This window comes from Poecile atricapillus, chromosome 4 (assembly GCF_030490865.1).
Source record: "Poecile atricapillus isolate bPoeAtr1 chromosome 4, bPoeAtr1.hap1, whole genome shotgun sequence".
In the NCBI taxonomy this organism is placed as follows: Eukaryota; Metazoa; Chordata; class Aves; order Passeriformes; family Paridae; genus Poecile; species Poecile atricapillus.
In genome coordinates, this window is record NC_081252.1 from 59,785,789 (window position 1) to 59,806,967 (window position 21,179).

At 33.6% G+C, this 21,179-nt stretch overlaps 1 protein-coding gene across 1 annotated transcript in view; it reads right to left on the reverse strand.

The window, feature by feature from the left end:
• SLIT2 (slit guidance ligand 2) overlaps positions 1 to 21,179 on the reverse strand; it is a 262,223-nt gene that overhangs the window by 20,234 nt on the left and 220,810 nt on the right. Inside the window, exons 25-29 of the mRNA XM_058838689.1 lie at positions 18,913 to 19,076; positions 13,740 to 13,864; positions 13,509 to 13,606; positions 11,969 to 12,108; positions 548 to 641 (exon numbers count right to left, since the gene is read on the reverse strand). Coding sequence (XP_058694672.1) covers positions 548 to 641; positions 11,969 to 12,108; positions 13,509 to 13,606; positions 13,740 to 13,864; positions 18,913 to 19,076 — 621 coding nt within the window. The remainder of the gene's footprint in view (positions 1 to 547; positions 642 to 11,968; positions 12,109 to 13,508; positions 13,607 to 13,739; positions 13,865 to 18,912; positions 19,077 to 21,179) is intronic.

A 21,179-nucleotide genomic window follows, 5' to 3' on the forward strand; every position in this document is an offset into this window, starting at 1 on the left:
AGGTACTTGTGAGAACAATTTAAATCTGCAGGTTTCCTGTCTTTATTAACCTAAAGCCTATTAAAGCAACTTTAAATTGTGCATACTAATTAATCATGAAAAGGATATGGTGTAATTAAAGATCAGCTTTCCTGGGGCGGGACTTTTTTACATTATACTTTCCAGTGTGCCTTCCTAATAATCTCTTTCACAATTACTTCTCTAAAAGCAATATAATTATTCCACTTCAATTAAATGCAATTATTTTCCTACTGCTCAAACTCCTATGAGGGTTTTCTACAGACCATCATAAAGACTACCCTGTGTTTCTATCTAAAATCTGATTGGAATTAGCCCTTTCAAGGATCGGTAAAATTCAGTAAAACATACTAAGATAATAATGCAGCTTTACATGAAAATAATTGCCTTTTCTGCCATAAGGTTTAATAATAATCAAAATCATTACTTTTAGATAGAGCTGGCTTCCATTTAAACAGAAGGAAAGATAGGCAGGATAGAAAAATACAAACTTTGATTCAGTTGGACTCTAGCAACACTTCAGACTTACTTGTATCCTTTGGGTGTTAAGATACACTTTGAATCATGCTGGCAAGGATTCAGGTTTTGGGCACAGAAATCTAATTTCTCCTCACAGAGTTCACCTGAAATATAATGTATGTTGTCAATTCAGTGAAAATATCACAGTGACTTGAAAATAGCAATGAACAGAATTTTGAGAGCAATAGCTACAAATTCCTTTGCTAACACTAAAATATGCATATTTCTTTACATAGTAATGAATACCTTTATAATAAATACTAATAAATAAATGGTAATACAAAAATAATAAAAAATAAAGAATAATATACCTGATAACTCCTTTATAAACAATATCAAATTCAACAGCAATCATCTATACATGGATATAAATGTTAATTTTGTAATTTTTTTCATTTACAATATTTAACTACCAACACTAGTGATTAAATTCACTAGAACAAAAAAGCCATCAATATGCTTTTCATTTACTTATTTCTAAGCACATTACATACAGAAATAGCCAGATTTGCACTATCACTATAAGTAATCTATTACCTGAAAAAAACCTGTTAATATCACTGCATGTCAATACAATTCCAATTATCCAAAAATGAAAACTTGTTTTCTACTTTTCCTTAAATATGACTCTCCATTTTTTGCATTTGTTAATGTACCATAATTATCTATAATCTGTTCTGTGAAAAGAAAAGAAAAACATATTCTGTGTAAAATGTTTATCCTTCCCTGCTGATAGAGGCAGTGGCTCTAATTTCCAAAATGGGCTTATAATCTAAAAAGTATTTTAATATGGTTAAAAATAGTTCTATTTGCAACTTTATGAAAAGGACACACAGGTTTGTAAACAGATCATCAGTATCTTGTTCCCTGACTAACTGAACAGATGATACCATGGATAGTGCACTTACTAAGATTGTAATCACTGTTTTTTATATACTTATTCCAGCATTATTTTAAATACTTATTCCAGCATCCATATGAAGAAGATATTTATAATAAACAGATGTAAACCCTGTGCCTGTTGAATTCAGGGACTAACAGGTCCATCAGACTCAAAAACTATGAAGGGGTAGGGTTGTCCCTGTCCTTCATCCAGTAATAAAACATGAGCTAGCAAGCAAGGAGAAGTGGAACTGTACATTACAAAGACAAGGAAAAGAGCAGAAGAAAGGAGTGAATGATCAGACACTTCCACTGCTCAAACTGAACTTGCCTTCAAAGAGGCAATATTTGGTGTCCCTCAGTTTTACTGAGCTGTGCTTGGCAGCATCTTGCAGTGTAGTGGACAAATAAAAACATAAAAGGAGCTGAGGAACAGCTTGTATTAAAGCACGGATAGAGAAAAAGGCAAAACTGAAGCAGGAGCGAAGATGATTATGCCAGTTAAAAACACAACTGAAAAATGCATACTAACTGCAATAAGACATGGGACCTCTACATCATCAAAACTGAGAGGACAAGCCAAAAAACAGCTAAATAAGTATTTTGCAGCCATTCAAAAGATCCAGACTGGTTCTACACAAAGATATTAAAAAAAAAAAAAAAAAAAAGAAAAAGATAAATAAGTAAATAAATAGCACATTCTCAATTTGCAAGTAGTGCATTTTCTCTACAAACCAAATAAAGGTTTGAGTTAACGTAAGAAAATGGTCCTCATGAACAGGTCACTTAGGAGCCTCAGGAAAACTGTCAGTAACAATGTGACTTAGTCAATATATGTATTGAAAAACAGAATGGAGATCAAATGCAGGCCACTGAAGATGACTAATACAAAGGATTATAATTCTATCCTCAAAGCCTCTTGAAGCTCTCAATAGAATTATTAGTCTGGAAATGTGCATCTGTTATGACTAGGTCAGTGCACAAGGAATCCTGAAATACCAGGGATTGTTTGCATCCCACGATATATTAAACAAAACCCAGATCCCTTTCTCTTTTCAAAGGGTTTTGTTCAAACAAATACATATATAAGAGGTCTTCAATGCAATCCTTCACATAGTATTTAGTCAATTTGCAGAACTTGTAATAGCTGAAATCTGTTTAAAGACCAGCAGTGTTTAAGAGTGAGATATAAGTATGGGAAAAGTGAGTTCAGATTTTAAGGATCATGGGAATAGCATGAGCAAAAATGACTGTTGTTTTAACCTAGTTTGTGCACATTCCCATAGCTTAGAAATGTATATATGTGCCTACATATATGTGGGTATATATGCAGACATACATCCACACCTATACAAATATCTTATTATGACATATATTGTAGATTAAATTACATGCAGAACTGAAAAATACATGACACCCCAACTACAAATAATGAAAATGTAGCTGTACATTGCTAATAAATTAATATTAATAAATTATTAATATTAATGCCAATATTAATAAATCTGACAGAATATAAGAGAGCTTCTCAAAGTGACACATTGAGCCTATCTCCAAGCAGGGCTGGAGCTTGCTGTCTCTTCACATTCACAGCAATAGTTCAGTGAAAAGAAAACCAAACTACCTAGAAAATGGCAATTTATGAGTGGCATAATAGGAACAAGCATTCTTACCATTCCTGTCAAATTTATTAAAATTATTTTGCTGCAGGATATTAATTCATCTTAGATTATCATTGGCACAGATCTCTGAAATAACTTGGGTGGCAAATAGTTTTACTCAGTAGTATCTAAACCTGTACATTTTTGAAAATCCTCCCCCAGGTACTTATAGAGGATTACTTAGAGTAACACTGCATTTTAGTATTCATAGGTTGCTGACCCTAATATCTTCAGAACTATACTGAAAGCTGAATCTCCTCATGTGGAGTGCTCAGGGGCACTTGAAATCTCTGTATTTCCCACTCTTGGCTGTGAATCCTAAAAAATGATTGGACAATTAATTTTAAGAGGTTTACAGTTTTGGAAAATGTCCACTTCAAATTATGAAATCAGTGTTACACTACCAGACATACTGCAGCCAAATGGCTTGAAAACATCATCAGACATCTTCAGGCATTTTTGACATTACGGTAGGAGTTTGAGTACTCTGTAGAAAAGCATGTAGAAACAGAACTTTCTGGGCTGTGACAGCAGAAAAGTAAGGAAACTTTTCCCTTGCATTTGCAAATTGTATGCATGATGAATGATATCCCTGGAGCTTTATTTAAACAGTCCATAGCAAACAGGAAACAGGATGGTGGCCATGTAGCAAAAGACTCACGTTAAAATAGCATGACCATACATACAAGTTAGCTTTACTTGTAGTACAATCTTTAGTTTTTAAGAAAGTATCATTGTTGACAGACTTGTACACAGGATCAGCAAAGAAAAAAATCAAGATGGAATACAAATATATACATTAGATACTCAATTTCTGAATGAAGATGTAAATACCAGAAGAATAAGGCAAGATAACTCAAGCAAGGTCTTGTACAGCTAATAGATAATAACTGTTAATATTAATAAATGATAATAGATCTATACTCTGAATGGAGCATTCTCATGGCTCTATATATATGGCTCAAAAATTAATTTCTGAAAAAGGTAATAGAAAAGGTAAGTAAATTATGGGACATGGAAACTGATCCACTGAAGAATACAGTTTCCTGGTAAAGAAACCCCTTCTTCAGTGTACTGGATAACCATTGTGTTATTCAGAATTTAAATGAGACAAGGTGAAAAGGAGTAGGTAATGTTGTTGAAATGAAAAAATAGTGATGAAAGTGAAACACATATTGGACAAAAACCCCCCAGATTTACCAGTTTAGGCTCCCTGGCTTTACTGGAAGAAAATCTTAGAAAGTTTCCTGATTTGAGAAACATAATGCAACATTTAAAGAGCACACTTCAAAATAATCAGAAAAGGTTGGGAAAAAAAGTCAAAATTCAAGGAAGCTAGACACCAATGTGTGAGGACATTCTTTTATTCATCTTATAATATTGTAACTGAAGCTTCTTTAAAAGCTTGGCTAAGTAATTGTGTTTTTGAAAGATGGGAACATTTCTGTATGTAGGAGAATATGGAACAGACTAGTTTTTTTAAAAATAAGTAGTGGATAAAGTGTCAAAAAACCTGTGAAAAGCTTCCAAAGTTTAATTAGAACCAGCAATAACTCTTTTCATAAGATGTCTCGCTTAATTAATCTAAGGGAGTCTGGATTCTGGTATAGACTAGCATTGAAAACAGTGGAATTATGTGGTTGGCAGAAATGAACACGACCCTCCAAGCTGAAGACAAATATTTACAGAGATTTAGCATAGAGTATGATGTAGACTTAAACAGTCAGACAACATTATGAAATACTGATATTTACTGGTGATACTTTATAAAGGTAACCAAAGCTGTATGTTTGCTAAGGTCAGTTTGTGTTTCCTCTGTCTGTTAATTCACTCTTATGACTTGGTAAGATTATAAATCACTGAAACCTTAATCACAGAATATCAGGTTTATCCCTCAAGGATCACCTCCTGGAAAAACCTTGTCTATACAAGATGGCCCAGCAACCTTTCCAGCTGAATCCTAAAAAAAAGTCTAATGTTGGGGAATCCACCACTTTCCTGGGAAGATTACTCCATGGCTCTGTGCCCTCATTGTAAAAAGTTTCTCTCTTTTTTAGTTCTCACTGGCATCTCCCCAGGAGTAACTTGTATCCATGACCCCTCCCCTTTTCCATCTGACACATTGTAAAAAAGGGAGTCTCCATTTCCATTTTTGTAGCCACCCTTTAAAATACTGTAACAGGGTGATAAGGTCTCCCCAAGACCTCTTTTCTCAAGATTAAATAGACCCTTAACTCTGGATTTTAAATCTGGATGTAGTACAACAAATAATGAGTAACAAGGAGATGAGGTGAAAAACGATTTACATCTTTGTTATTTTGAATAATTGGGCAAGAAATTTAAAATAAAACAATGTCAGCCACTACACTTCTGAATGAAGTGGACAGCTCTAACAAAAATGGACATGGGCTTCTTAATGTAATAGCACATTGCCAGTTACAGGCAAGTATATGAAGAAACAAGTTTAAAAGCGCCCTTATTAGCAAAGCTGAGTTTGATAGTAAAAAAAAATAGACCAAGAACCCAAAAGCAACAGTAGTCAGTTTTAATTATCAAAACCCAGATTTTTCCCAGAAGACTTATTCCCTTTTCCCAAGTCAAAATACCAAATACCTACCACAGACTAGAATAGAAGGATTTTATGTGTGTGCCTACATATCCATTTCAGCTCTGAGCTGCTATGTTATGATATACTGTGAGTCAGCTTCTGCAGTGTTTGTGTTTTATAAACTAGGTATCACTATCTGACTCTGACTGGAGGTCTCTGTTAAATACTGTGACTCAAACAGCCAATAGAGTGCAGTACGGGTTGGAAAATGTCAGTGCCATTTAACAAACTATATACAGAAAACTGCTGCATTTTCATTACATCTTGAGTTTGATGTGCAGTATACAACATAAATTATTTCATATCCGAAGATCATTACTCAGAAAATACAAATAAAAATATCAACTATATGAGGGACAAAATTGCTTAGAATTAACAGAAGTTCACAGTGACAGTAGGATGCAGTTTATAATCATAAATCTGAACATTTTTTTAGAAATTAATTTTAGAGTCAAATTGCTGGGCTGTTCCCAACTTTCACCATCACATAAATATTTTTAGCTATGCCCTGTGCTTGTGGATCTCAGCATAAGACGGGGCTTAGTTTAGTTTAACATTTCTGCTTGTTTCACGTACACTGCTTGGTAACAGCAAAGAAACACTTAGGCAGGTAAGCTTTAAGACAATTAAGGTAAACAGAAGGGTGGATCATAGACTAGAATGAGTAATGGCAGTGATTAAACCAGAAGCAGGTAGCTCAGCTTGCCACAAATATCATGTATATTTCCCTTTATGCATATGCAGTAAAATTACTTTAATACTTGAGCTTTTTAATAGAATAGTTATTTAAAGTATATTACGCTAGATGATATAAAAATTTTTGTGAGTGATAAAAAGCAAGAGTAACAAATACATCTCTTTATTCTAAGAATCTGTAACATGCAGTTCTTACAAGGATGAGAATTATGATTTAATTTGATGGAATTATTAAACTTTTTATCAAGTTTGATATCACATGATTTGCATTTGATTGCATGCTTGAATTTCAGGAAGGTACTTATCTGATTACCAAGTGAATTCAAAGCAGTAATGCAATTCCTTTATTTCAGTGGCAAGAAGGTTGTGTCTAAGGCTTGCATGAACTGAAATAACTGCTTGAAATCATCCCTTTTTTTCCCTAATATTGTCACAATTCAAAAGCTGTCCTGAATGATAAAACTGACTGATCCTCCAAACCCCATAAAGACTATAAATAACTTTCATGTTCAGCTGGCAAGCTACTATAAATATGTATCACATATTACACATCTGCTTAGTTCTGGAGCCAAACTTAGTTCACATCCCCTGGATGTTTGATAATTTGTGAGGAGTTTGCTCTTTCTATCATCAGTAATTTTAATATGTTACAGTTCACACTTGTGTAATAAACAAGAAAAACATCAGGCTATTTTTGTTGTCCAGATGAGTAGAAATAAAATGCAAATACAGCAATTTGTCTAAATGGGAGACAGTTTAAGCATGGAAAGCCTGTGGCTGGAATAATTTTCTGAAAATGTCTTATACTCTGCTTCAGTTACAGAGAAAATTTACACTACGAGTTTTAGTTGTAGGAATTATTCATCAGATGTCTAAATTAATCAACATAGAAGTTATTAAGCAACATTGATGATATAACTACAGTCTTAACATGCTATTTCACAGATAATGAACATATTTTTATTACTATATATATTGCTTTAAAAACTGTGAATATATTTATCAAATTAATGGAAAATAGACTAAAAATTATTTATTTGCTTTTAAAACTAAATATGCAACTTTATAAATATGCTGTCATTGATTATGCTAGGTCTCAGATTGTATATATGACTGGATGGCAGAGCAGATGTTAGTGTGATAGGTGCTAAGCAGAAACTTTAAAAAGATTAAAAATCAAACACCCAAAGTTAGCGTCATAAATCTCTTCAATATTACCTTTCTTCTACCATAGCCCCAGATTAATATGGTCATTTCAGTTTCCTTAGATATTTACAGGAAATAAGAAGCCAAAGAAATGAGGAGCAAGAAGATTGCCATTCGATACTCCAGCATATTCTAGTAACACAAACTATTGAAAATATTAAAGAAAATGCTATAACACAGAGAATACATTAGCACAGAACCAAGGAATGGCTTTAAGGTGAGAAGAATAAGGATTTCAGAACACAATAATGTAAGCTTTTTTTTAGTCCTATATCAATGTCTGCACAAGTTTTTAATACATTTGAAAAAAAGACATTGAATGCAGTATTAAAGTACTCCTGCACAGTGATCTGCATCTTCAACAACATTCTTTTAACATGAATTCACAGCAACAGCCAAGTGCCTAATTAGAGGATTTGCAGTGAGCTTTCTAAATTATATCTATATACTATTTGATCATTTTTAAAAACTGAAATCCATGCACCTTTAAGAAAAGGAAAGTGAGAAACCAAGGTAAGTGAAAATAGGCTTAAAAGACAACTGACCTTTTTCCACTTCATTCAGATTAGCAGCTTGCAGTGACAAAGACAGAAGAGACAAGAGACTTTTTACATTGTAATACAACAGCATAGCACATTAAGCTAATGCACAACTATAGCAGCAGAGAGGTTGATATAGCAAATGAAGCAAGCTTCAAAGTCTCACCTCCAGCAGAACAAAACAAACAGAAGGGTAAGAAGTACATGCCACCAGTGGCGTAAGAGAGGTTTTACTTCCGGATCAGTTAGTTCTGTGATCTAATGACTGACGACAATGAGCAAGAGAAATGATTATCTGTAATCTATAGAATGCACATAAAATGACCTGAAGTTTACCAGACTGCGGTTAAAATAAAGGAGATGGTAATGTTAAGAGAATAGCAAGATTAAAGAGTGCAGGACATAGTTGGGTATTTTAAATATTTTTTTTCTCCATGTTTCATCAGAAATCCTGAATGTCTGTTGATTCCATTTGCTTACTGTTGTGTCACAGTTACAGTCTGTGATCTTAAGAAAGCTCATTTTATAGTGCAAATACCATTCTTTGTCTTTCCACCTGTAACTGTGGTGGCTGCTGTAAAACTTAACTGAGGCAAAGCAAAACAGATCCCTGATTCTTATGCAGCAACACAATAAGCTTTTTAATTGCTTGATTTAAATCAACACAATATAGTTGAGAAGTGTTGATTTTCAAGCGATTGTTAGAATCCCTTGAAAGTCAGAAATTGACCATTAGGTTTTAAAGTGCAACATTCTTTGCAGTTCATTTCGGATTCTAACAAGCCCTCCGCATAAAAATAAGTCTTTATAGAAGAATGATTTACATTTCACACCAGCATGTTTCAGCTGACTTCCTCCTTATACTGTGCTGCTGAAATGTAAAGAATATTTGCAGATAGTCATTCACCCAGAAAAATATTCTGGGCTGGTGCAATTCCATGTTGAATACATATATGCTATGACATGATGAACAAAGACAATTCAGGGTATTTTCAACCAAATTAAAAGAGGACAGGAGAAGCCTACAGTAGTATTTTCCTAGTGTATACACTGTGCCACTTTTGGCTCAGGGACTTTCTGAGCTAGAGATCAACACCTCTGAATTTAAAAATCTTTGTATATACTGAATATGAGTATATAGCCTGTTTTCCTGATTGTTAAGCTACTTTTGGCCAGGTAGTACATTAATTCATTTAGTGAAAAATCCTTTCATAAAAAGCAAACAATAGAAATATGCATATATGATTTTAACCTGTTAGAACAGATATCAAAATCCAAATGTTTAAAGATTTCCTCATGAAAATAACTCTATACATATTTGACAGGGATTCCATTATTTATCTTTCAACTCAGATTATAAATCAGAGAAAAAGAAAAGTTCTACAAATTATTTGGTACCTCATACTCACTTGAGACAACTGCATAATTACTTTATATTCTGAGCATTACCCTTTTTAGATCCTGATGTGTCCAGACTGCTTTCAGGCTAATTCTTAATACTAAAAGTTATTATGCAAGACTGTGGATGACAGATATGAGGACCCCATTGGCTAGCTCAATGTTTTACATTTTCACCTTGTAACTAATTTCAAAATTCACTTAAGATCTCACATATTATGTCCTATTCTTAGATGCTTTGAATGATAGCTAGTATACTGTAGAATTCTGTACTTTACTGTGTAATGCAAAACATAAATTTTTGCTCCACTTACTATAAAATTAGTTGAGGCTCTAGTGATGCATTTAAAAAAGCATAATTAAAAAAAAAAAGTGTTGAAAAATGTCTGATGAGCTAGTGTGAATTTTCAACAGTTTTTAACTGGGAGACTAAACTTACTGATTAGAAACAGATTGTTTTGATTTCTTTAAGAGCTGGTGAGAAGACTCTCACCTACTCACATGTCTTACTGACTTCAGTAGAGATTATAAGCAGGCATTGTATCTGTAAAACTCACAGTATAATTACGGTACAATCATGCACAAGTATGAAACAAATTTAAAAATGCATTTTCTTGTATTTTGACTAAAGAAGCACAACTGCAATAAAAACATCAAAAAAATTATCAGTTTATTCTCTACGTTTTTCTCTGTCAAGAGATATATAGAGAAATGCTTCAATTATTTAAATTGTAAATTTAAAATTTTCTTTCATTTACAATACTCCAAAAATGCAACAGACACAATTAAAGTTTTAGGCTAGCACATATGGATGATCTTTTGTATCTGCTTTATGGATATTTAATAAAAAGCAGCCCTTCCCATGGCATACTGTGAATCCAACAAGCTATTGACTCTAACAGTTAAAGGCAGGTAAAAACACCTGCAAGGCTGCATGGGAGGAATGCACTTGCAAGTGAACTATCTCCTGTGTAACAGGGATATGAAACCTCTTAGCATGAAGCCGCTGAAGAGCAACACTGGACTGATGTGACTTTGCTTTGAATTCTTCCAGCATACAGAAGAGAACACCTGATCCCATTTTTAAAGGAGACAGGAACTGATCCCAGAGGAGCTGAACTTGACTTATATATACCTGAAATATTAGTTGTAGGAGAACTGCTGTTTCTACTTCCTGAGGCTGTCACCTGTTATTTCCTTCCAAGGCATGAATTGTCAATTGCACTTAGGTATTAAGGTACTGGTACTTGGAAAAACAGTATTTTCTCTTACGAGAAGATTATGTCTTTCCTTCCACACATGGATCATCCATGTATTGTTAAATAGCCTTTTGGCTTTTGTATTGCTTTAGATATTGTAGCTTATCCTGCATGGGGAAATCTCTACCAAACATTTACCCAGAACAAGTACTGGATGAATACCTCTATTAGATCATGAAGTTGTATTTCTTATACTCGTGTTTTAATATCTTCACTTGTTGTGCATTCCAAATATTTAAATACTGACCTTAAATTTGAATAACCTACAACAGGGGATCAATGCAACACTCTGTAGAACTAGTGATGGAAAAACTTTGGATGAGAAAGGAGTTATTTGGGTTTTCAGTAAATGAAATTGATTCACAAATTCCCCTCTCCTTATAGTTACCCAGAGCTCAACTATGCTTGATTAAAGTAAAAAATATAGGACGACCAAGTAGAATTAATTCTCAAATAATGATGGATCTTACATTTCTTTTTTATGCCTTTCAAATCATAATGAATTTAAGCTCTATGTTCTTCTAGTGGTCAACTATCTGATAGAAAATAGATCTGTCTAGTTAGAAGAGCTATGAAAAATATCAGTGCAAACAATAGGTCCTATTTCCTCTGTGCTGCTGTTCCAAATATCCTCCATTCCCACAGAGACCATGAGAGCAAGCAAGAGATCCTCTGTCACAAAGAGAAGGATATGCTTTGGCTTTGCTGCCAACTGACAGAAACAAAAGACTCTTGTATTTTTATTCTGTGTAGGAAGCATCGCGCTTGGTATTAATATTTCTAGCAAAGTACAGTACAGCATCCAGGGGTGCCAAATACAGTTCCCCTATGGCACAGACAAATTCTTCATAGTAAAATGAGGATTAGGATAAAAGCAGAATATTTTTCAGATTTCTACAGCTACAGAAGTCCTCCACTGGGGTGTTTAGGAAAACAGTAAGGAGGGGCACATTTTGAATGACCTTTAAAATATAAAAATGCTGTAATTTCAAAACTAAAAAAAGGAATTAATGAGTGGACATCAAATCTAATTTTTACGACAAACCACACAGAAGAAAAATATGGAGGGACACCTGGTATTAAGTCAGTTGTACAGTAACTACTAATATACCTGCAAAGTGGAAAATATTACTGTTCTGCTAGGAATTCTTGAATTACCTGTGCTTTCTCATATATTCCTACCTGTATATTCAGGTGGACAAAGGCAAGTATAGTTATTAATTCCATCCACACAAGTAGAATTGTTTTCACAGTCATTGTCTTCACAGTCATCAACATTCACTTCACAGTTTTCACCTTCAAATCCATCTGCACAAGTGCACCTGCATTATAGAAAACCAAATAACCACATGGACATTTTAAGTGGGGAGTCCAGACAAGGAATTCTGTAGTTAATAGAATTACATTAGAATTATAATATTCCACAACAGAACATGGTTGATATAATGTAAAAAGTCCTTATAGTAAACAATCCCAAAGTGTATTTTGTATTTTAAATTACAAAAAAAATGCTTCTAAAGTCATATCTCAGTCTTCACTTTAAGGATCCTACTAAATTAAATAATGGAAAATTCCTTTTGAAAAGCATTATTCCTTTACATTGTAAGATTATATTTCTTATGGAAAGTGATCTTTTTGTTTTTTTAATGTTAAATATATGGAAAATACTGTGGAATCAGCGATTAGTAGTTTTCCACAATGATTCAGTTAAATGCACCAATATAAAACTCTCTTCAATGTACATGCATTCATATAAAAAAGCAAAAGACTGCATAAATTATTTAAAGCAGTAATTTATGTTTTTCTTTTAATCATGTTTCTGCAAAACAAATACATCAAAATAGATAGTAAATGTAAAAGTCACTCAAACATGACTACACATACATTTTCATGTAATTTGCACTACCTATAATTTCTGAAGCTTTCCCTATGGGATTGCTTTGATTTTTAAAATATGTAGTGTTCAAACAAATAAATGAAAAAGGTCAAATTCTGAGGCGTGACTATGTCAATTTAAATTCTTGAGGCATATTATTAAGATGTATCACTTAATTTTTAATAGAAGACTATTTAATCCTTGGGCAGAATTCGGATTAAAAGTAAGAATAATGTCATAACGAATTGCAGGATAATGAATTTTATCTTTTTGAAGTGTCATTTCTAACAAGCTTGAGGTGTAGATTATTAAATGACTAATAATCTCACATAAGAATGCTAAAGAACTTTATTTCATAATTCATGAAGTACATCTGGAGTAATTGTACTGTGTGATTAAATAACTCAAGATTAAAAATGCTCACAGCATGTTTATCTGCTGGCATAGTGAGTTTCAAATGAATCATTAATTTTCTGTTTCACTGGGATTTACATTTTATCATTTACATGCTGTCTGTTGAAGTAATACACACAACAACAGATGAATTATGAGATTTTTTCAGCAGGGTTCTAGCTAGCTATTAATTAACATAATGGAGTCAATACTATGCTGTCTTGACCTGATATGCCTCAACTAATCACAGTCATTTGTTATTGTTTTTAACAGATTCAAAGCTCTAGAAGCTTTCCAAGGATGGCAACATGTTCTGAAAACTTACAAAGTGCTAAAAATCTGCCTTTGCGGGGCTCTTACCAGCAAACACAGAGAACCTAAAGATTAACACAAACATTAGTTTACCATAAAAATTTCAGTGGTTTTCCATCCTGTCACAATTAAAAAACCTACCAGAAACCATCCTTTTCTCCTTCTTTCAAATGACAAGTTCCACCATGGTGGCATGGGTTACTAATGCAAGCATGAATGGGAATATCACAGTCTTGACCCTACACAGGGAACAACAATTATAATGTAAGAAGAAAATATAGACAGTAGTAGAAGGGAGACAAATAATAGTTAAAAGTTTTTAAGGATAAGCTGACATTTCAGTGAGCTTTTTCCTCCTCATGCAGTACCTACCTTGAAACCATATGGACATGTACATCTGTAGAAGTCAACTGGATCATTATTGCAGGTTCCATCATTTTTACATGGATTTGATAAACAGGGATTACACTTTGCAAGAATATTAATATCCACAGACCCTTAAAAATACAAATTGGATAGTCAGAAACAAGCAACTATTAATTTACATTGGACAGGAGCTATCTGACATGTTGCTTTTAATTTTAAAATAAACATTGAATTTTAGATTTTATGGTGTTTCTATATTTATGAGATGTGGAACTGTCCTTCATGCTTTTGATGTGAACAAAAAAAAAAAGGAATTGTATTTTTGGTTTAAGCACCACTTTTTATTTTTGTTAAGAATCTCACCAAAGTGATTCCCATATTCCTATTCTCTGAAAGCTGTATAGTTCTGATTCATGATAATTACTTTTCCTTTGTATTAATAAAGTGAAGAATACAATTTCAGCTTTTGTTTTGTTATGGAGCAGGAATTGCCTGTGAGAAAATGGGCTATCACAGTTTTTAATCCTTCCCATGATGGTGTTACTGAGAACACTTCTTTAAATGCATTTTTGCTTAAATATGTGTTTTATCTGCAGGATCACATAGATGGCAAAATGAAATGGTAAATTACCTTTAAATATCTTGATCATCTGGAAACTGTAATATAAATTGCATTGTCCAAGCTATCTCACCATAAATAGTTCTATACTGTGTCTTTCTTCCTTATGAAGTTCTGTGCATTACTGTATAAGTTGAGCCCACAAATCATATCAGCTGCACCCTGAACCTATGTGCAAGTGAAGACTGCAATCCATGCTTGCAGTCTAGCTTCTTCTATTAATGATTATGATGAAAGAAATCAGAAATGTAAATTGATAAAATCCTAAGTTTCAGAACCCAGACTTGAGCTTTGACTTGCTTGCTTTGACAAGTCCCATCTCTTTTATATAGATAATTTTTATTTTTTTTTCTCTGTAGTTTCCCATTTTTACAGCCATTTTATGGTGAATTTTAAAGGTTTTTTTTTTGGTTTTTTTTTTTCAAACAACTGAGGAAATCACTGGTTACTTTATAAAAAGTAATAAAAAGAAAACACCTGTGTATGAATAATGATTAATTGTCATAATTTTTGTGAAGTTTGATTACTGTAAGGGAAAACGGGTGACTTTGTCAAGTGCCTATTAAGACAATAATACATTCTCTATCACTGGCTCTAGGGCCTGATGACAATACAGCCTTCAGATTGATTTCAGACCTCCCCTGTTAAAAAAACCCTTAATTTATCCACAAATGAACTGTACCTTTGAAGGAATGAACAGTGATTTCTTCTAAATTGAAAAAAAATCCCAAACTGGGGCCTTCTAGAGCAAATGCCTGATTGTTCTGTAACAGGTTTTAGACAAAATGAGCCAAACTGCAGAGTTTTCAAAGCTAAAAGGGCTTTGCTAAGTTATAGAGCTTTATTCTATTTTTAAACTTAGATTGCTTAACTTTCTTATTTTTCTTTGCAAATTAATCTCACACTAATTGTAAAGGAGCTGGTCTGGAAGGAAGCCATGTGACTGTAAGGATCCAGTAGGGAATGTCAGACAAAGAGTGGGTGACCTTTTAATTTTTTGTTCTTTAATCTGCAGTTGCTGGTATCCTTCTGTGTCACAGCTTGCAAGCAGAACACAGTAATATGTGGTAAGGTGCTTATTGCCAAAGCCAAAATCTGTATGGACCAATATTTTTTTTTTTTTTTCTCTTCATCACATTATTTTGAAAGAGAAATCTATACCTGGTCTATTAGATCAGCACACAGGAGAGGTAGAAAAGTTGAAACAAACATCATAGAATCCACATCTAGAAAGGCCTGACTGTACTATAGACTACTGCTGATTACTGAGTGTATTAGGAGGCTCTGTGAAAAAAAATTAACTGAAAGATGCACATACATAAAAATTTGTAATACTGTGCTGTAGCCTGGGAGTCAATCCTTCCTTCTATTTATTCTGAATATTATATCCTCTTGTCAATTTTTCATGCAATAAAATGCTAATTAATTGGCACAAATTAAAAAACATTCAGTAACTAAGGTTTTGTTCCCAAACGGATTAGCACTCTAAATTTCACTTCCAAAACAGAGACAGAAAATGGGAACCTAAGTCTCAACAAGTGAATAAGTAACATTATCTGATTTTGTACTTTATTTCAAATTAATATGTATTTAGTATCCAATACAAATGAATATTTTGATTTATCAGTCATCCGTTGTAAGATCAAAAAAAAAAATGCAAAGGTAGTTTTGGAACCTATTTTCATTTTCACTATACTGTTCTTCCTGTTTGTATGCATTAAAAAACTTGTATATGAAACAGAATTTGGTTTATAACCTATTGGTTAGCTTAGTCTTTCTAGTTGTAGACATCTATGCTCTTGAATAAGCCCTGAGAAAAAAAAATATTTTGTAAACTGAGAAAACAAAATAGATATTTTATTAAAATAGATATATACATGCAGTTAAGATGTTTTAAGAAAAAACATGACACAAACTGTCTCAAATCAGCTTCTAAAGAAACCTGTTGGAAGAAAAACTTTGAGCTCCGACATCTTATGACTCCTCTTTTGCATATGGCCCCTAAAGCAGTATTTAAACTGCTAATGAAATCACCAATTTTAGTACAATAAAATGGAAGCAATAATTTCAGTTAGATAACTGATTTTAAACCCAGAAAAACTGTTCATACAATATACTAAATGATATATCATGAATAATCACCAGTAAATTCTTCACAGGGGAAAACAGACAGTACACATGCGTGTCTTAGGAAAGAAATCTGCTTGAGGTACACAAAAGGAAGGTCAGAAGGTCTGTTGTTAAGCAGATCACCCATTCCAGATCTACTTATAACCTTACCTGGTATCAGAAAACCACAAGGCCCTGGAATCTCTAGAAGCAGGGCATGGGTGATAAAGAGGTAAAAGTAAAAGATTGAGAAGCTGTTAGAGGCCACATTAAGAAAAATGAAAGAAAAAGCCCACCCACAAATGTAGAAAAAATAACCGGAAGAAGAAAATATTAATAGATGATTCCTGCAGTGAAAGAATTCATAAAATTAGAGTAAGGTGATTTTGTAAGTAAAGTGATTTTGTTGAGCTTTACAACTGAGATGAGATTTCATTGTAAAATGCCATTTTCACTGGAACTATTCATTATGTAGGCAAAATTCAAGTGCCCAATTCACTATCAAATGAATCCATGGACACTGATAAGAGGAAATGATTTACACACTACTCTTTCCTGTAAATACATATACAGCAGTGGACCATCAACAGACTGAAAACAACCCTTTTATTCATAGGCAAAATTTTTGGTTCTGATAGGAATATAGCATCTTTCTGATTTCTATTATTCAGCAGTTCACTTTTAAGCGAAAGATAAAATTACTTATCTTTGAGCAACAGACTCAAAATGTCTTACAGAGCCATCATGTCATTGAAAAGCTGCTTATTTGCAATCTGTAATTATGAGCATCTTCATAGAACAGTAGTAGAAAAATTATTTTGATTCAAAAGCATCCATAATACCCTATTTCCACTCTTGGAAGTGAAACAAATACATAGTTCTTACCCTGCATAATGATATAAAGGATCTTTTCTGATGGGCAAGAGGGAGTAAGATATAATTCCTGGATTGCCTAACAGAAACAACAAGGATTGTAGGCAGAAGTGATACAGTTTGTAAAACTGTCAAAGCTGGAAAATAACTAAACAGGTTCCTCATGTCCATGCAAAAATTCTTTCACTTGTATCCCTATGAGAGTGTGCAATAAAAGCAATACTGTTCAGTGGATGCTGGTAAAGAAAACAATCCGACTGGCCATCAAATGTCCTATCTAAAATGAGTCTGAGACTTTGCAACAGATGAGTGTCTTATGCAACAAACACTGCAGTGACCTCAGAGATGTACTGCTGAAAAATATCAAGAAAGATTCAGAGGGAAAAAAAAATTCACTGGCATCACAAGTAACAAGATGGCTTCCAGTAGTATTTATATACATATACAAAAAAAAGCTTTTTGACAAAAAGTCTGAAGAGAAAAGACTGAATAAAAATATGCAGTAAAGAACAACTTTGGATAAGACAGACTTTGACAAAGACCCACTGCTTTGCTTTTGTAAGAACAAAATGACAAAGAGATAAAGCTCACCTTTGAAAATACATTAAAAGATGAATAAGTCAAAACAGCTTGAAGATTACCTAGACACTGTTACTTCTACAACTAAAGATCATATTCATCTGATGCCTCAGAAATCAAAATGAGCTTAGTAATGGCTTACAAATGTAAGAACATATAATTTTTTTTTTTAATTGGAATTTCAATGTTTTTAAATCATGAAAAATGAAGCTACAGTAGAAGCTTCATGTGTTTTCAAAATATTTAAGGGATAAATCAGTGGAATAGAGCAAGATTAGACAGTAAACCAAACAACTTCTTGCTTGATGTAAGTAAAAGGGTACCTCTGTAAAAAATAATAGTAAAGTCAGAAAAAGAACCTAGGAATTAGAAGACAATCACATAAATGTGATATAAATGCCAGCAACACTGGTACCAATTTGGAGTTAAATACCCTGAGACACCTGCCCATTTAACAGCATTTTACATTGAGACTTCTATAGTAGTTATCACATTCCTTTATCTACCTTTTTCTTGGTTTGTTTTTGGTTTGGTTTGTGCTTTCTCCTGAAATAGCAGAGATGTATTATACATTTAATTGCACACTGCAAGGATTATGGATGTATTTACAGTTTTTATGGTGAACAGCCTGAAGGAAAAATGCTGAGGGAAGTGTAGATGTTTAAACTCTATTCATGATGGAGGCAGTACAAAGTACCTGTGAAATCCTGTACTTTGATGTACTGTGTACATCATGAGGAATACTGAACTGCAAGTCCAAAGACTATTTTCTCTATTTATTTTAAAAGAGATAGGAATTAAAATATTTAAAATAAATACACTTCATGAATAGAACCAATGGCTGTATCTTTAAATATGAGTAATAATGACAAGGCTGAGTTAAGATACTATAAGTCTATTTTGAGTACAGAAGAATCTTAATTCACTATTCACTTAATTCACAATTTGTAAAAACTAAACATGGACACTTCAAAAATAAAAAAAACAAAATAACAGTACCTTGGCAAGTAAATTTCTTAGAAGGAGTTGTGAGAAGAAGTTTATCTGCCATTTCTCCAGGACCAGCACAACGTGCAATACCAGGTTCTTTGTATTCTGATTTTACCCAGTCAGATAGCCACTGCATATTACAATCACAATAAAGAGGATTTGCTCCAATAGCCCTGTGGAAAAAAGACAAATAAAAAAGGGAATCAAGTTTTAAATGGCTACTTTTTAAAAAATAAGCCAGAAAATGGGTTGGCAGAAATCATTCAAAATGCAAACCACCAAAATGCCTGTTAACAGCACTAAGTGTCCGGATTTGGGCTCTAGATCAAGAAGTGATAGTTTTGGTAGACACATAGTCCAGAAATCTGTATCTTCTTAACAGCATTATGTGTGAACTTTGGTGATCTAATACCAGCTAGCTCTGTTTCACTGTTGGTTTGTAATGGAAAAGATCAGCTACATCAGCAGAGTGAAACTGGTACTGGGCAATTTAACAAGATAACAAGAATAAAGTATTTCCTCCAAAGCAGTCAAGACAATTCCACAGAGTTCTGCCCTGATATTTCTCCTTTTCTGTTTATGGCTCCCAGGCTGGTACAAACCATCTGTTTCTACGATTCCAAACTGGATTTAATTATTTCCTCTTTCCTCTTTGGAGCTGTCTCACTGAGCTCACAACTATGTACAGAATTCTCTAAGAGTTCTCTGCTGCATAAGTAAATAAAACTACATTATCCTATCTTTTCAGTAGTTACATAAGAATTGCTTCATTATGAAAGCAAATCTACTTCTTTAAATGATGATCTTTGTGATTTTTTTTTTATTAAAAATAATTTAGCTAGAGATTTTCAGAATTAATTTCTGTAACAGCTTTTTAAGTGTTTATTTTCTCTGCAAGAAACTATAAATACTCTTAAAACTCTGAAAACAATGAGACATTGTTTAGTTAATTCGGAGGACTGAAGCCTTGTGCTATTCCCTAAAGATGTATTCATGCTCCTTTTAAGAAATACAGGAATCATGGAACTTTTAACAGATAATCTCAAAATGTGCAAACACTATCAAATGGGTGTATTAGAACAGCCTCCTTCTCCTGACATGTCAATACTTCCCACAGCTTTGAATCAGTGGGTCTTCTAAAGACACAAGAAAGTCTTTGGCAAGCAAAGGCAGTAGGAGCTACCAGAGCTGAAACACTCTTTTCTGCCCCACTAAGCAGAAAGCCCACTCATATTAACTTTTTAATACATCCAAGCTGTACTCAAGAAAATATACATATTGGTTCAGTCAGGCTTTAGTCAGAGCAGTAAAAAAAAGGGGACCTAGTGACAAGGGAACTTCCCAGGCAAGGAGAAACACCTAGAATTTGTCCATTCTGTATTTCCAAAAGTGTATGTCAGCCTGAACTAACACAGTTATTCTGCTAAAATCAGAATATTAACAATGATAACTGGTATCCATTAAGAAAAAGTACCAGCAACAATCAAATTATCCAAGTTTTACTGATATTTCATGCAGATAAATTAGTTTAATAGTAGCATTTCAATGAATTATCAATGACTGAAAGCTTAATCAGTATGAAATTTCTGAGAGCTAAATGTAAATGTCCTATATTGAATGAGAAACAGATAATTAAGTTTTTAACCACTGCTGATGTTCAGAAACTTAAAACCCCAGATATATCTAAAGGCACTCGTCAACACACTCCTCAAAGTTTTAACAATTCATAAACATGAGGTTTGCAGAAGGTAGCTTGTTCTAATTTAGGTTCCCAATGAAAATTAAAAACTGGAAAACTATTGCCTCAAATTATGTTTTGAAATCAGATGTGATGTGTTTAGTGTCAACAAGACAGTGAGTGACACAGAATCATAGAATAATTTTCATCTATTCTCACCTCCTGCACAAAACAGGGCTACCTTGGCAGTCATGGTTGCTCAGAGCTGTTTCCAAGTGAGTTCTGAAAATCTCAAGGGACAGAGATTCTTCTGCTTCTTTGGGCAACCTGGCTGAATCATTGTTGCAGTGAAGAATTTTTCATTACATTCAATCAAATTTCTCTTGTTGCAGAGAAGGTTTTGATGCTTTGCTCTGATTCTTCACTGTGCACCTCTGAGTCTCCATTCCTGCCATAATCCTTAGAGGCTTGAAGACTTTTAGGTCTCTCCTTGGCATCCCTTTCTCTGGGCTGGATAAGTCCAGTTCCTGTAGCTTCTCCTTACAGTTCATACAATCTAGACACCTCCCAACCCTGCCTGCCCTTGTGCTGGGCTTGC